The sequence below is a fragment of the Acartia tonsa genome, chromosome 5, assembly GCF_053477335.1.
Source record: "Acartia tonsa isolate MP-2025a chromosome 5, ASM5347733v1, whole genome shotgun sequence".
NCBI classification, from domain to species: Eukaryota; Metazoa; Arthropoda; class Copepoda; order Calanoida; family Acartiidae; genus Acartia; species Acartia tonsa.
The window spans coordinates 31,933,677-31,951,031 of record NC_137264.1 but is presented as its reverse complement, the minus strand read 5'-3'; the positions used below and the strand labels follow the sequence as shown (position 1 = coordinate 31,951,031).

Below are 17,355 nucleotides of genomic sequence, written 5' to 3'. Positions count from 1 at the left end.
ATCCTTCTGTACAAACTTACAAACACAGAGACATCCTGTTACTTTATTATAAGGATTTATTTATATATGTAACATGGGTTATTTTTTAACATTTTATTAATGGAAGACAATTGTTTCACTATTAAACAGATCATCGGTTCCAATTAAAATGTATAAAAAGAGTTACATCTTTATATAATAGGATAATTATCCTATTCATCATACTTTGGGAATAATGATTCCTAGGACAACAAGGTACAATATCATATGCAAGGCATCTCTCTAATCAAATCCTAATAAAAAAGTACATATATATAAACAGTATCCTGTATTTAACAGTTTAAACATTTTTACAGTAACACATTTATAGTCGGATTATTTAGTTCTGACACTCTAAAGTTTTAATGTTCTTCTTTCCCGCCGTTTTAGAGCTTCGGTTTTATGGATGTTGTCATACTTTTTAAAACTAAAATAAGGGTTGTGGGTTGACCTCACCCCTTAAAGGCCTTGAGGAGCGCAACTACTAGTCAATATTCAAAATTAACATTGTGTGTTTGTGTATATCTGTCAATACCTGGATTATATATGTATATCGAAAGATCTCGCTAACTGCTAGACCAATTTCTGGTTCTCCTTTGCATAAATTGGGGAAAGTACCCCCACTCTCCCAAGAGAAATTACTTAGAGAAAGAGGGTACAATGAGCTGTTTAATAATAGTCCCCAAAGTTTTATTATAATGATTCTTATTCGTTGGCTTATTACCTTGTGGAATATAGTGAATTTTGATTCTTTGATTTTTTGTGTTCAAACGTTTCTACCACAAATTTTTAAGGAGTAATTTTGTGTATCATCATTGGGTTGTACATCAATTTAACGGCCATTGTATTATCCCTGGAAAAATCAGAGAAGAAACAACTTTAAATCAAATTAACCAGCATAAAAACTAAAGGCATTAATAGTTAAAGTATGTAGAATGCCTTGGCCCCAAACAGTCACAACTCATTACCAATCCCATTTAGGACTTCTCCGACAAAGGTTTTGCAATCAAAATGGTGGTTGTGTGATGGGTGTTAGTGTTACTTAACCTAATACCTCGGGTGTTTGGGCAGTTATTTTGGTTTGTTGGACATGGCGTTTGAGTTAATTGATAATACCCAGGGATCTAATGGGATAAGATAATGGCTAATAAAATTATGTAAATCTCAATGTTAAAACACAAAATTACCCCTTAGAAAAATTTTCTTAGAATAAGGAAGAATGTCTTAGAATAAGGTAGATTTTCTTAGAATAAGGAAGAATGTCTTAGAATAAGGTAGATTTTCATAGAAATAGGAAGTATTTCTTAGAATAAGGAAGAATTTTTTGGAATAAGGTAGATTTTCTTAGAATAAGGAAGAATGTCTTATAATAAGGTAGATTTTCATAGAATTAGGAAGTATTTCTTAGAATAAGGTAGATCTTATTAGAATAACTAAGAATTTCTTAGAATAAGGAAGAATGTCTTAGAATAAGGTAGATTTTCTTAGAATAAAGAAGAATGTCTTAGAATAAGGTAGATTTTCTTAGAATAAAGAAGAATGTCTTATAATAAGGTAGATTTTTGTAGAATTAGGAAGTATTTCTTAGAATAAGGTAGATCTTATTAGAATAACTAAGAATTTCTTAGAATAAGGAAGAATGTCTTAGAATAAGGTAGATTTTCTAAGAATAAGGAAGAATGTCTTATAATAAGGAAGATTTTCATAGAATTAGGAGGAATTTCTTAGAATAAGGAAGAATGTCTTAGAATAAGGTAGATTTTCTTAGAATAAGGAAGAATGTCTTAGTATAAGGTAGATTTTCTTAGAATAAGGAAGAATTTCTTAGAATAAGGTAGGTTATCTGAGAATAAGGGAGAATTTGTAAGGACAAGGAAGAATTTCTTAGAATAAGGTAGATTATCTGAGAATAAGGAAGAACATGGAGGTATTGGGTTAATTTTCTTAGAATTAGGAAGAATAAGTGAGATTTAGGAAGGTGATTTTTATCCTCTTTTTCAGATATGTAAGAAAAAGGAGAGTGATTTTTGTCCATATTTGAGATATCTGAGAAAAGGAAGATGATTTCTGTCCTTTTTGGAAGGGAATTTCTGTCCTTTTTAGGAATGACTTCATTTCCTTCATATGATCCATTTTATGTACTATAAATGTACTATATATTTGTAAATTTTGAGTGGACACTCTGAATATGGTATTTAAAGTTAAGTTGAGAATCAATAAACACACCCAAAAATTTAATTGCAGGAATTTCACTCTGTTGGTTGATATAACCCAAATATCTAATTTTATCTGTATCATTCTCATTTTCATTATTAAAATCTAATTTAATTTTAATTTGTTCCCAAGTTATGGAATCCTCCCTTTTATTAAAGATCATAAATTTAGTTTTAGTTGGATTAAGAGACATTTCATTGCAACGAAACCAATCACAGATATTTTTAAGTTCAATGTTGAGTATTTCAATTATCTCATTCAAATCTTTTCCTGATATCAAAAAATTACTGTCATCTGCAAAGAGTAGTGTCATTAAGCTAGTACAATTTTTAATATCATTGATATAAACTAGAAACAAAATTGGACCCAAAATACTTCCCTGTGGGACACCCTTGCTGATTCCTAATAAATCACTTTTTTCGCCATTTGTATAAACAAACTGATTTCTATTACTTAAATAGTTTTTAAACCATTCTAATTCTAATCCATGTATACCAATTTTTTAAAGTTTTTTTAATAAAATTGTATGCGAAATTGTATCAAAACATTTAGCAAGATCACAGAATACCCCTATAGTAATTAAATTTTCATTTTTTGCTTGTCCTAGATAATTCAAAAGGTGAATCATAGGATGTAGTGTAGATTTTTTTGCTTGAAATCCATATTGATGTTCATAGATAATTTGATTAAATTCAAGATATCTTGTGAGTTGTTCAGATACAATTTTTTCTAACAATTTTGAAAAAATAGGTAGCAAACTTATTGGACGATAATTGCCAGGGTTACATTTATCCATTTTAGAGCTGTTACTATATTTAAAAATTGGCAAAACTTTAGCAATTTTTAATTGTGAAGGAATTTGACCTGTTTTAATAGATTGGTTAATAATGTGAACAAGAGGTACGGCAATACTATTTATAATCTGTTTTAATAAACAATTTGATCATCCAAACATGTCAGAGCTCTTTTTATTTTCCATTTTTTTCACTAAATTAAAAAGAACATGAATATTTATTTCTCTTAGCTTAAATACACTGTCTGTATCAGGAATAAAGTCGCACGGATTAAGTGGGGAAGGGTTAATTTGGCTGGCAATTTCATCAGCAATTGAAGTAAAGTAAGTATTAAATTTGTTAGAAATATCATGATTATTACTGTAAGATGTATCATTGACAATTATTTCATCTATACACGATGTCTTGTCATTTGATTTTGAGATTACTTGTCTTAAAGTTTGCCTGGTTTTTCTTAGATTTTCTTTATTTTGATTAAGTTGTTCCCTGTAAAAAATTTTCTTTGCATCTTTTATTGCCTTATTGTAAATGTCCCTATATGTTGTATATGCAATGTTATTTTCTGGTGTTTTATTTTTTGAATAAATTGTCCCTAGCTCAAGTTTTTTTCGTCTAGAAATCATAAGCCCTCCGGTCAGAAATCCCTCTATTTTATGAATATTTTATTAAATTTAACTTCTTTGATGGGAAAATGTAAATTAAAAGCACAATCAAATACTCCATGAAAGTTTTCAAAACTAATTTGTGGGTTTAATTCATTAAGAACATTACCCCAGTTGTTCGTGTTTAACATTGCATTAAATTGAATAATTTTTTCACTTGTTATATCCCTGCTGATAAATGTTTTAGGCTTTTCTGTTTTTTGTGTTTGAGAACTAACATGAAAAATAGGGAAATGATCAGAAATTGAGTTCAGAATAACGCCAGATTCCAATGTATTATTGCAAGAATTAGATAAAATATTATCAATCAATGTACATGAAGCATGTGTAACTCTAGTTGGTTTAGTAATTAAAGGCAAAAACCCGTTAGATAAAGTGTTCTTTATAAAATCATTTGTTTTTAAATGAGATTCAAATTTAAGGAGATCTAAATTCAAGTCAGACATGATGTAAGAGTCACCTTTATAAGATGACATTGCTGCTTGTAAATTTGATATTTTATCAATGAAATATTCCATCTGATCATTAGAACTCATGCCTTGTACTGGAGAATTAGGACGATAGACACAACTAATTATATTGCTTTTTTTCTGTTCAGTAATAACTTTCAATGTTAAAGATTCAAAAAGATTTTCTTCAAAATATGATAAATCATCAATTACAGTAAATCTATGTTTTTTATGAATATAGATTCCAACTCCCCCTCCCTTCCCCTTGATCAATAATTGAAAATATTTCTTGAATACAAATTATGTCAAAATAAATGTTGTTTTGTAGAAGAAAATTGATATATTCTTTAAATTCATCAAATTTCGAGGGTAAGGAACCAAGATTCCAGCCTAAGAATTTTATCTTCCTGCAATTCTTAAATTTGTTAATGAGTTGTGTGTTGTCAAAATAGGAACATTTTAAATCTATACTGAGATACGGGCTTTCAATTTCGTTTTGATTTGCACTATTTAATTTATCAGCAAAACATTCATTTAGATAATTAATAAATGTCAAAATTTAAAGAAAAAATAGCACATAAAAAATGTTGTTAAATTTTTGCGTGAGAAAACTTAGGAAATTTTATTAAGGAAGGGAAATGTATGTTTGTCCTACCGTTTCAGGGCTTCGCTTTTATGGATGTTGTCATCCTTGTTTTCTTAAAAGTACACCAATATTAATAAGTTCAATCTAAATAAATCTAGTTCTAATTAAGATTATTAGACTAAACCTTTTTAATCAATTAAACAGCGCAATAAACAAAATAATATGCTTACGTAAAAACAGAAATGGACCATGGAGGGAGGAGACATTGGGATGTAACAATGTTATCTTATTCGCAGGCTTGACAACTTTGGGGACTTTAATTGAATTTTTATTGATTGGTTCATTAAGATTAGTACCCAAACGTGTATTCTACAGAAGGGGTAATATTTTGGGGATATAGCATACATCAATTTATTGGCCATTGTCTTATCCCTATAGATCCCTACATTGAGTCAACCAGATTCTCAGAAGTCTAGTATAATTAATATTTTCTTAAAGCGAAGCTTATCTTTTAAAAGGATCTGTATGTTGTAGCTTATTGTTAATTTAGGGATATTGAAATTATCCGATCAATTTGAAACAGTTATGTACGATTTAGAAATCGTGCAAATCTATATTCTCTAGCAGAAAGTCTGTAGTTTCATTTAAAACATTTTGATTAATAAAACTATTTGATTTTGTTGAGATTATTATCTAATTTTTAGAATAATGATTCCTAGTGTATAATATTATAAGCGAAGCATCTTTATAATACCGCCCTAAAAATGTATTTATGTCCTTAAACAATATCCAGAATTTAACAAAAAGTTTGTAATTAAATAATATATACCTATTCTACAAATTAAACTGTTTTTAACCTATTTCTAAAACGTATATAAAAAATATACTATGACACCAGTAGAATCAGACTGCAGAGCCTAAATTTGAATTAAATCCCCAATAAACTTTTTTGGGGGGATTTAAATATTAATTTTTACTGTTGCCGTGATCATTTTGACCGAAGCAAAAGGTTTTTTTTTATTTGGGTAAAATTCGTAGCTATTAGAGTGTTTTGCTTCATAAATATTGTATTCTGGTATAGAGTAAAATTAGGCCTTATGATTTTACTATAAAAATTCACTAAAAAGTTAATTCTTTATAATATATCAACGAATTAACATTAACATGTTTGTGTTCTCTCACTTATTTTAAAAACATAAAAAATGGCTGTAAAGGGTTAAATGACAACACATGTTTATGCAATACAACAAATTTATTTTTGTCACATATACAAATGGGTGAACTGAAATTAGTTTCCGAATGTGAACACATTTTCCTAGGTGTTTCCCAATCCTATCTCAATATTTGCTACTAGCTAAAAAAACCCTTAAAACTTCCAAAAAAAAAATCAAAATTTGAAAAATTAAAACTTTGAATGTATAATGTATGAATCGTTAATACATTCAAATTTTGATTTTTTTGTTGAAGTTTGAAGGTTTTTTAGCTAGTAGCAAATATTGAGATAGGATTGGGAAACACCTAGGAAAATGTGTTCACATTCGGAAACTAATTTCAGTTCATCTACAAATGCGTTATAAAATAAGATTATTCAAACTTATTTTTTTAAATAATTTTAAAAAGAATGTATCTTTTATGTGTATGGTTTTCATTCTTTTCATTTTAATTAAATAAAAACTATTTAACTACATTGGAAATAAGTCACTTTGTGAAAACACTCTTTTTTTGAATTGTTAGGAATTGAAATAAAACAAGACTTCTTATTGGTTAGATTTTAGAATTATTTGTTTTATTGTAAATGTTAGATTTTTCAATGAAATTAATTGTTTTGGAAAAAAAAAATATTTCCAATGAACAGAGTAATGTTTTTTTTTATTGTATCAATATAAAGTGAATTATATAAAAATGTTCTGTAAGCCACAATATTAGCTGAATAAAAAAAGAGCTTTTGCTTCGGTCAAAATGATTACAGCAACACTAAAAATTAATTTTTAAATCCCCCAAAAAAAGTTTATTGGGGACTTAATTCAAATTTGGGCTCTGCAGTCTGATTCTATAGGTGTCCTAGTATATTTTTGACCCCCCATTCAAAAATAGGTTAAAAACAGTTTAAGGTTATGACACCCTTCAAGTGTTGAGGTTCGTTTGTCCTAATACAAGACCAAAGGTTTTATTTTTTTGATAGATTATTTGCAATTTTTAAAAATATTGATAAATAGTTGGTGTATATTTTCGGTTTATATTTACATTTTTTCGGAGATGGGGGTGGGTGGGGGGTTCTATAGGCATTTTTATAAGGTTGGTATAATCCTCATCCAAAATAGATATAAACCTTTCTAGGACCAGTGAGAAGCTTCATTGTAATTAAGAACCATATCGGTTTAGTGGTAAGAGATATTTAGGTATATTACAGAAAGCCGTTCTGTTACTTATGTCCTTATAATAAAGTAACAAGATGTTTGTTTGTACTAATGGATCTTTCTAACCACTGCACTTATCCAATATTATTCTCCTTTAATGTGTAGCTTCTCATAGGTTCTGGTAAGGTTTATAGCTATTTTAGGGGAGTGTACCACAACCATTCCCTGAGAAATAGACAAAAATAAAAAAAGATAATAAAAACGCCGCCCTGCTGATATTTTTGGCAATTAAAAAACAACAGCAACAAAAAAATCCACCCCAAAAATGATTTTTAAATTAAAAAATCGGGTTATCGAATTCAACTCCCACCTCTTCAAGTGCCCCCTAGAATAATAAAAAAAAACTAATGTTTTTTTATCTATAAAAAAATAAACTTTATTATAAAATAAATAATTAAAACATTATTTGAAATGGAAAACTAAATTATTTAGAAGTCAGGTAACACTTTGTAAGGGTTCAATATTCCATGCGGATCCATCTCCTAAGAAAATAATTGCGATTAGGTATAATAGTCGGAAGCTTGCAATAAATTTTTAAAATTACTAATTGTGTTAAAACTTTTCCACCGATAATTTTAATCCACAGGATTAGTTTTGTTTATCATCATTAGGAAAGTAAATCTTTATTATTAATTGTCTAATCCCCTAAGATCCCTGCAGACATTAATACATTTAAAATTTGCTAACAGTGAGAGATACATGTAACAGAGTAGATAATCTAGAGACATACTAGAGACATACCAGCCATGGTATTGGTTAAAATTGTGTGCAGATTTTGGTAAGAAAGAGCATATTTTTTTTCTCATTTCATTCGCATAATGAGTCAGCTATATATAGTCGCATTTCGTAAACTAAAGATTTTCTTAGGTAAATTAAATCTTGTAAAAACACATTTCCTGGTATAGTATGAAGTACTCTATGAATAGTTGAATTCCATAGAAAAATTTCGTCGCCTGTATAACTTTAATGCAACACAAACAAAGGTGTCTGATGGAATCCCTTTTTAAGTCTGACGAATTTTAATATCAGGTGGACCATTTAGATGTATTATGTCTATTGAACTCGATGCTACAAATTAACTACCTGCTTTATTTTCTTCATAAGCATAACTGCTGGTGCAGATTTTGAAAATCCAATAAAATTTCGCTTTTTAAATCCTAAAACATATAAGATAATAAAATTTTATGTAATTGGGAAGCTAAGGCATGTTTTTAATAAAAGATGTCATTTCTTTACTTTATGTTTGTTGTCATTAACATTAATTATTTTACAAAGGTTTGAAAATAAATTTTGACAATATTTGCAAAGCTATCCTCCATAATTAAAAGCAGAACGATGCAAGTCTGTCTGTCTGAAGCTTAAGATCTCGGTGACCACTGAACCGATTTGGCTGAACTCTCCAGAGAATATAGCTACTTATCCTGCGGAGGTTTTAAGCAATTTTCTAGCAAGTTTTTAGGCTTATGACCTCCTCCCCCCCCCCCAAAAAAAAATATACCCTACGGGCAAAGCCAAAGTACATTAGATTACTCCCCCCCCTCCCCCCAACCTTTAAAATCCCTTTTTTTTTATCAACCCCCAAAGAAAAGAAAAAACTTGGATGTCCTTGTATATAGCTTTGCAAGGATGTCCAGATTTATTGATAACGATAAATATATAGATTTAAAAATATTTTCAAAAAATAAAATATATAATAAATCATACTTACCTAAACCATGTTCAGCTGAAATACTCCCTCTAAAAACAAAACAAAAAATAAATCAATGGAAAAAAAGGATCTTGCATTGTAGAACTTACGTATATTGTGATAAAAGAATTTTTGTAGCGAAGCTACTCTATAATGACGCAATTCTGTCCAGCGTTAATAGAATATTCATTCCAGTAAGACTTCAAACCGTTAAATATCCGGTGGTTAAGAAACGGTTCTTAACCATACTGAAAAACCATGTTTGGTAATTAAAAAAATTTTCCACAATATTATGATTGAAATAATTACCAGGTAAAATGGGACAACTACGCTGGAATTAATCGTATAATATTTAATTTTGCTATCCGCGGAAAGCTGTCTATAATACGATAGATAAATAGCTAGACCTGTATTTACTTGTCCACTCATAGAGGAAAGGTTCTATCAAATCCATTACCTCCTAAATAGTTTGACAAAATGTTAACCCGTCCCATTATTCTTAAAATACATTGAAAAAAAGGTTGTATGTGTGGATCTGTGGAGTTTCTCGGGTTTTTTACTACACTAGACAAGGTTAAGTCATGTTATATTTTTTAGCCCTGCAAAGGTTAGGCTTAGAAAAAAAACCTTATTCTCGATATATTAAAACATAAGGGGGAGGGGGATTCATTGCTTGCTAGGCACTGAAACATAAAAAAATAGTTTTTCTAACATAATGATCAAACTCTTTGATAAAGTCAAAATAACAACAATTAGGATTTAATGAAGAAAATGAAAAAACAAATGAAGATAAGGTTGTTCGGTTTCTAAGGATTTTAACAAAAACAAGGATGACAACATCCATAATATCGAAGCTCTTAAATAGTATGACAAACGAACATTAACATTAGAGTGTCAGAACTTAATAATCAGAATATAAATGTATAAAAGTGGAAACAAAATTTTAATTAAAATTGTTGAAAAACTGCTTACATACAACTTTTTTTTAATTCGACGTACAGACATTCTGGTATCGATTATATAGTTGCTATGCTTTCTAAATCGTACCTAGCTACTATAGGAATCACCATGCAAAGTTATAAAACTATAGGACAATTCTGACATGTCTAAATTAACGAAAAGACGTAACCGTTACGGACTGACGGACCGACCCTCTTTATAGAAAAGCTTCGTTTTTTAAAAGTTGTGACTAATTTTTTTTAAAAATGGACTAAAAACCCACCTGATCATAGTTGGGCGTTGTAATGTTCAAATGTAAATTTCCGTCCCCTAAATGTCCGAACCCGCCGCAGCGCGTGACGACTCTGTCCCCTACAAAGACGACATTGATAGACAATACCTGTCTGTATTACCTGTGAATACCTCGGAGTTGTCACATTCAAATGTAAGTTTCCATCCCCAATGTGGCCGTAACCAACACACCGAGTAGCTTTACCGCCTAAAATATATTTGGACATGCCATTCAATTTCGAGGTCATTTTTAAGACAAAAGTTTTAAGATTTTGAAGCTGCTAATTAGAGGGAGTGGGGGGCGGGGGTGCAATAAAACAGTAGCAATTCATTACCATGTACAGTTATAGGATTTCCAGACAAAGTCGTGCAATCTAAGAATTGGTTGTTTCTAGGGTGTCTAGGGGGGGAGAGAGAAGTCCCTAATCTCTATTTACCATAGCAAATTTTTTCTGCAAAAAAATAGACTAACAAACTTTTAATGACAGGACAGGTATAAAAAAAATCCTTATAAATCATCTTTCATGTAATTGGCTTCCCTTACGTAATCAGCAAATTAAAATACAGTACATTTGAACATAAAAGTTAGTGTAAAAATTATCTTAAATCAGCGAGGGAGGGGACATTGGGATGTCTAGCACACTAGTTCCCAAAGTTTTCTAGTTCGTTAGCTTAACAACTTTGAGGACTTTATTGAATTTTGATTAGGTAATTTTTTGTATCATCATTGGGGAGGACATCAATTTATCGGCCATTGTCTTAACCCTGATAATAAATAATGTTGCACTTATATATTCAAAATGTCAAAATTATTTAAAAATACAATCACTATTTGCTACGCCCCTAGTCTTCAGGGGAGGCCAATAAAATAGATTTCAACCTCCTCTTAATAATATTATAAATCATTATAATTCGGAAAGCAATTTCTGCGATTTTTAACTTCAAGACAAAATGCCTATCTACTTTATATTACAGGATATGGTAGTGTCGGACAATCGACATTAAATTGATGTACATCATACCTTTTGATAATAAACAAAATTACTGTATATTGATAAAGTAAAAAGTTTGAACCAACCAATCAAAATGTAAAAAAAGTCCCCAAAGTTTCCAAACCAGACGGCGGCGGGGGACATTGAAATGTTAACTATACTGGTAACCAAAGTTTTATAACCACATTATTTGTTGGCTTCAAACCTTCGGGTATTTCCATTGAATTTTAGTTCCAAACTTTTTGTTAAAATATTATTGAGGATGTACATCAATTTATTGTTCATTGCCTTATCCCTTAATATCCCTGAGTTATATTAGAGTTGGGTAACTAAATACTGACCTAATCTTTGTCTCATATCTAGAACAGCTTGATAGAATACAGAGAGTGGAAGAGAAATATCATATTTGTAACAATATCCATCCACTAATAAGGATTCTGCTATTCTTTCCCTAAATAAAACATTTTGCTAAGTCTTCTAATCCAGAAAAGACGCAGGGGTTATTTAATTTAAAGAGCCTTTCGAGCACCCCCCCCCCCCCCCCCCTATTCTTTTAATTCTAATAAAGGGGAAGGGGTGGGAGGTTATTTTTTTCTATGCCCAACTCCTGTGGTGCTACTAACCCTTTGGAGCCTATACCTGCGGTTGTCATAACCCTGCAAGACTAACCAGTATCTAACATAATTTTACCGGATCTTATGAAAAACTTACTCCCCCCGATTTTCAATTTATGTTCAAATAAGGGAGGGGGGTAGATTATATTCTGAAAAATGCACTGTAAGGAAGAAAGCAAAAAGATACATAACACAAAATTCAAATCCATAAAGGAAAAAAAAGCTTATTATTTAATTAAACACGTTATTTTTGGGTTGCCATTTTTTTTTTGTTCAGAAGGAGCAGTGGCAACCATGCCATCTCTTACTATTAAAACTATTTATACCTGAGTTGCCAGGTTTCTTTTTGTTTATAAGGAGCTGTGGCAAAAATCGAATTCCCCCCCCCCCCTCAAAAAAAGTTTACCCTCCCCCCCAAAAAAAGCTTGGGCGCCCCTGGTTGCCACATTTGTTTTTGTTTAGAAGGAGCTGTGGCAACCATGCCATCCCTTACTATTAATACTATTTATACCTGAGTTGCCAGATTTCTTTTTGTTTAGAAGGAGCTGTGGCAACTGTGCCATCACTAACTATTTCCTCAGCTAACATGTTTTCTTAAATAAAAATATTTGTTGTATTTTAGTAAGATAAATCATGGGGGGGGGGGGGGTGAAGTTCTGACACATTTGCGTAAACCTGGTATATAGGCTTTATCTTTGGATTGAGAGGATAGGTTATTAAAGATAAAATCATTCTTATATGATGAATTTTCCCAAGTTTTAAGATTTATTGGATAGGCCTTCAGGTTCCGGAGCTCCAGGCCTCCAGGTGGTCTCTGTACAGGTAAAAATGAAAAAATTTTTTTTTAAGAGTTAGAGGTCAACTTATGAAACAAAATACGCATGTATTTTCTTCAAATATGTGAATAACATTCAAAAACTCTAAAAAAAAATTTTTTTTCATTTTACTCTGTCCAGAGACCACCTGGAGGCCTGGAGCTCCGAAACCTGAAGTCCTATTCAAAAAATCTTAAAACCAGGTTAACGCAAATGTGTCAGAACTCCCCCCCCCCCTTAATTCAATGATTTTAAGTGAATTATTCAAAAAGATGCATATTTTGTTTTATAAAATGACCTCTAACTCTAAAAAAAAAATTTTTTCATTTTACTCTGTCCAGAGACCACCTGGAGGCCTGGAGCTCCGAAACCTGAAGTCCTATTAAAAAAATCTTAAAACCAGGTTAACGCAAATGTGTCAGAACTCCCCCCCCCCCTTAATTCAATGATTTTAAGTGAATTATGATTTTGGCTGCTATTAAACATAAGTAGTATTTGAATTAGATAAATAGCATTGACTATTAACAGTTTCTCTTTGACTCACTTTGTCCAGGAAATCGTCCTTTATGTTATGACATATAAACATTATAGCCTCACAAAAGTAGAATTGTCCAACTACCAATAATCTTTTACATATGTCCTGTTTTCAATAGTATAGCAAATAATTTTAAATTTGTAATCTTTGCTTTTAATGGACGTTGTTATGATTTAAAAAAAAAAATTACCTAGAAAGTTATTAAGTTTTTCTTCATCATGTGTGGGATTACTTCCACTTGTTTCTAAATGAAAAAAACTCAATATCTTTTTTTTCTTGTCAATCATATTAGAATTGATAAATTAAGAAAGATAGTCCATGATTTTCATACTATTTTGAAATTGTACTACAATCAAATGCTTTCTTTAAGTCTAATGTACTTAGATTATTTATTTTTCATAAATTGTTCTTTTTGGATAAGAGGATATTGTTTATATAGAATATCAAAGATTTTATAATAGTACACCATTTCCTGCTTAAACTAATATATTTACATGGACAAGTATGTCCCTAACTAGAGCAGCAAGATGAGTAGCGAAACAAAAAAGCACAGAAATGAACATATTAGTAGCGATGCTACGCTATGAATCACTTTGTCTGTCCGTCAGTGAATAACAATATGGGGGAAAAGTGACCGACTGACTGACGGAGAGGTATCTTGAACTAAAAAGTAGCTTTGCTACGCAGCTACTGATAATGTTTTCCGAGAAATATCCACAACAACAAAATTGTGATATTTTAGAACATAATTTGTTTTTCTTCAAAATTAACATTTTTCAATCTTACTAGTACTTTTTTATCAAAGCAAAATTTCAGGGAAAATCACAGCTTATGACTTAAAACAATGGGTAGTAAATTTAAAATTTATATTTCTGGTATGATAAATGTACAATAAATTTAACAATTTAGCTAAAGCAATTATCAATTCTAATTAAATTAAGAAAACTAAAAGATCACAACTAGGAATGCTTTAAAGAATCATAATATTTTCTTATAAACTGCATTGATGATACTTGTGGCTACGCCCCTTGAGGCCTCTAGGAGCTAGGTCGACCCCAATTTCCTTTTTTGAATTAGTTTTCAGAGACGATTTCTCATGGGAGGTGGGAGGGGGTACCCTAAACGAAGCTTCACTGTAAAGAAGAATCATATTAGTCCAACGAGATTCTTCTGTATCTGTATAAACAAGGTAGACATCCTGTTACTTTTATATAAGGATCTAATAAATTATCATGTAATAATCACCCCAAACACCCTTTTAAAATGGAGGAACAAGGGATGTAGATTAATTCATGCGCCATTGTCCACTCACCTACTAGTTAAAATGTACCTACACAAAAAGCTACATAAAAAGAAATCAAAACTACCTCTATTGAGATAAATTATTTTCAGGGATAAAAAGACAAGTTACTATATGTAAATTTAATCTTTCCTCTCCTTTAATTTTGTGTTCTTTAACTAGATGAAAAAGGAGATTAACTCCATTCCCCTAATGCCAGGTATAAGGTATAACCAACAAGCGAAATAAATCAAAACTAATATGGAAAGGTCGTCAATTTTACTATTTGTTACCCCCAAACGACAGCTGAAAATAGGTTTCTTAATTTTTTTAAAACCTAAAATGAAAAGAGAAGGGTCGACTCTCCCCCACGCATTCCTAGAGCCCTCTAGGGGCGTAGCCGTTAGTATTTGTATATTCTTTTATTAAAGTTACCTATAAGCATGTAGAATTCACTTTGTCCCAAAGGATTACTTAGATTCAGGTTTTCTGAAAACAGAGTAATGCGTAGAAATTCATGGATACAGAGATAGGACAATTAAAGATAAATTAATGTATCCACAATTATTATGTCAAATTCTATCATAGTAGCCAGTAAATAAAAAATAGATTAGACAGCGATGTAGGTAAATTAAACTGCCAATGACAATAACCCTTCCAGGGATAAAATGCATCAAGAAAGGGGGTCATTTTTTCGTGTATTTTCCGTAAAGTTGTGTGTTAGCGTTTAGTCAAATGCGCCTATTACGTCAAAATTATGACCAATTCATATATATACATTTGGTAATAATTAAACACAGCTAGACTTAATAAGTGTATTTGACTAAACGCGCACACACAACTTTACGGAAAATACGCGAAATAAATGACCCCCTTTATACTTTTTTTCTTTTCATAGTGTAGGTTGTAGAGACTTAGGGTGGATGTAATCGTAAATTTCCTTTTTCAAAAACAGATTTGATTTTAACAAGCGAAGATTTTCAATTTATAGGGTTGGTCATGGAACTCTTATCAATATAGACATGTTAGAACTGTTCATACAATTTCAAACTTGGAATGACTACTTTTGTAATAGTTAGGTGAAGCATAGTCATTCTATAACCCGCTGGATTAGAACCGGTTCTCGGCCGTACTAAAATATTATGTATAGCATTGTACTATATCCATTTTTCTACGAATATTAAAATGTACTAACATATACGATAAAAAACAGGTTTTTACGTCTTGCGACGAATAACTATTCTTACTATTGCAAAAAAGTTAACCTGTAACACATTTCATACATTCTTTGTCAATAAATTCACAAGATGATAATATTTCTCCCAAATCTGCCCTACTACGCCTGAACATAATTAATTTATTATAATTATCCTATTATATGTATAAGTAGTAAAGTTTTTTTTGTCTGAACCTTTAGATTTCAATAACTTCTAAACCTATCGAGTTTTTCTTTTCGGGAAAGGTTTACATATGATATGTCCCAGGACGGTTTAAGGCTATTTTATTTTTAGATTCAATTGTTGAAATGGTTTAAGCTATTCTTTAAATCTTTGAATACAAACCCTCTATGCTAGGGGCATAGCCATTTGTGCTGTTATATAAACTTTTTTTCAATTAGAATTTATGCTCATTAAAGCATCATGTATTTTTATTTATCCAACTGAAGATTGTTCTTGACATGAAACACTGTGTATTGGACTTATCAAATAAAAATAACATGTTTAATTAAACTGTGTTGATCACTCCATGTTATATAAAGTAGTAAGGTATTTTATCTCGGAAAATGCTGGTCCGAATGGACTTTAATTTCAAGGTAATCCTTATTAATGTCTTTGGGTGGTTTTATGCCGTTTTCCTCACCTCCCCTGCCCCCCCCCCACCCCCTCCAAGGGGCAAGGGGCAAAGCCACCCTCCTTTGTTGACTTACCTAAATACTGTGGCTACATCCGCAAAGCTTTTCAAACCTAAATCAGGTAATAAAATATATGTATTTAAAATAATAATAAAACAAGAATGACAAAATCCAAATGTTGCGTAGTCAAAATTTGATCATGAATGGAATGAATTGATGTTCAGGGGTTCATTGGAACCAAGCAATTGACCATCACAAAAATACCGACCGACCAAGTAAACCATATGCCAAGTAAATTTTCACACCTGCGAAAATACTGTTCCCCCATAGCGTTACGGTTTGACGGGCGGACTTACAAAGCGAATTAGAGAGAAGCTAAAAAATATGAGCTTCCATACTTGATAAATTATCCTTATTTTAAATAAATAGTTTTAATATTTTAAATTTTCTCTGTATTAAATGCTTTACTAAAGTTTAACTTACTTAAATATGCCAGGTTGATTGATTTTGGTCTGGGAGGAAGGGCCAAAGCAACCTTAACAACATTCATTCAAAATAAATACATACAATGTCTTTAATCTTATATTTCAATTTACACATAAGAATTTTGTTTTCATTTTATTTTAAGATGTTGTCTTTTTTATGTTAAACCCAATATGGGCGTTAAATTTGCGCATCCCATTAAAAGCGGATGGTTCTTTGGATTTTCTAAATAATCACTTGAAATCTTAGGTGAATCCCGACCCAAAGAGGTATTTAAAGGTACCTTTGTGATAACACCCAGTGTTCCTTCAGAGCCAATAAAAAGTTGTTTTAAATCATAGCCAGTGTTATCCTTCTTTAGGGTGTTCAAACAATCTAAAACCTAAAAAGATAAAAATATGTTAGCTATCACGCAACGAAGCTACTCTATAACTTTAAGCTAACAGTCTCATAGTTGTCCATCAATTAAAAATACTGTCTTTAACGTATTCTACAGGATCTACACAGTCTATAAGAATCTATTTAAATTAATGAGCCTTTACAAGCTTTTAGATTAAATCAAATTTCTGTTTAAAGCTTTACAACTACTCAACCTTTTATCTGTAGTAAACATGAACAAGATTTTTTTGCTATCAATATATAATAGTTTAATAACGGATAAGATAGTGTGATTAATAAAAGTTTGGGTACCAGTATAATTTACTTTCAAATGGCCTCTGCCTCCCTTA

At 30.9% G+C, this 17,355-nt stretch overlaps 1 protein-coding gene across 2 annotated transcripts in view; it reads right to left on the bottom strand.

The window, feature by feature from the left end:
* Nucleotides 1-7,490: 7,490 nt before the first annotated feature.
* D2hgdh (D-2-hydroxyglutaric acid dehydrogenase) overlaps nt 7,491-17,355 on the bottom strand; it is a 34,521-nt gene continuing 24,656 nt past the window's right edge. The window contains exons 10-22 of one of the 2 annotated variants that reach the window (XM_080161340.1): nt 16,911-17,009; nt 16,628-16,679; nt 16,220-16,256; nt 15,558-15,634; nt 14,728-14,781; nt 13,204-13,257; nt 12,175-12,256; nt 11,391-11,500; nt 10,180-10,265; nt 9,235-9,287; nt 8,849-8,877; nt 8,224-8,297; nt 7,491-7,622 (exon numbers count right to left, since the gene is read on the bottom strand). In XM_080161340.1, the coding sequence (XP_080017466.1) occupies nt 7,569-7,622; nt 8,224-8,297; nt 8,849-8,877; nt 9,235-9,287; nt 10,180-10,265; nt 11,391-11,500; nt 12,175-12,256; nt 13,204-13,257; nt 14,728-14,781; nt 15,558-15,634; nt 16,220-16,256; nt 16,628-16,679; nt 16,911-17,009 (861 nt within the window). In that variant the 3' untranslated portion in view covers nt 7,491-7,568. Of the gene's footprint in view, nt 7,623-8,223; nt 8,298-8,848; nt 8,878-9,234; nt 9,288-10,049; nt 10,139-10,179; nt 10,266-11,390; nt 11,501-12,174; nt 12,257-13,203; nt 13,258-14,727; nt 14,782-15,557; nt 15,635-16,219; nt 16,257-16,627; nt 16,680-16,910; nt 17,010-17,355 lie in introns of both variants that reach the window. The other variant, XM_080161339.1, reaches the window with a different exon arrangement.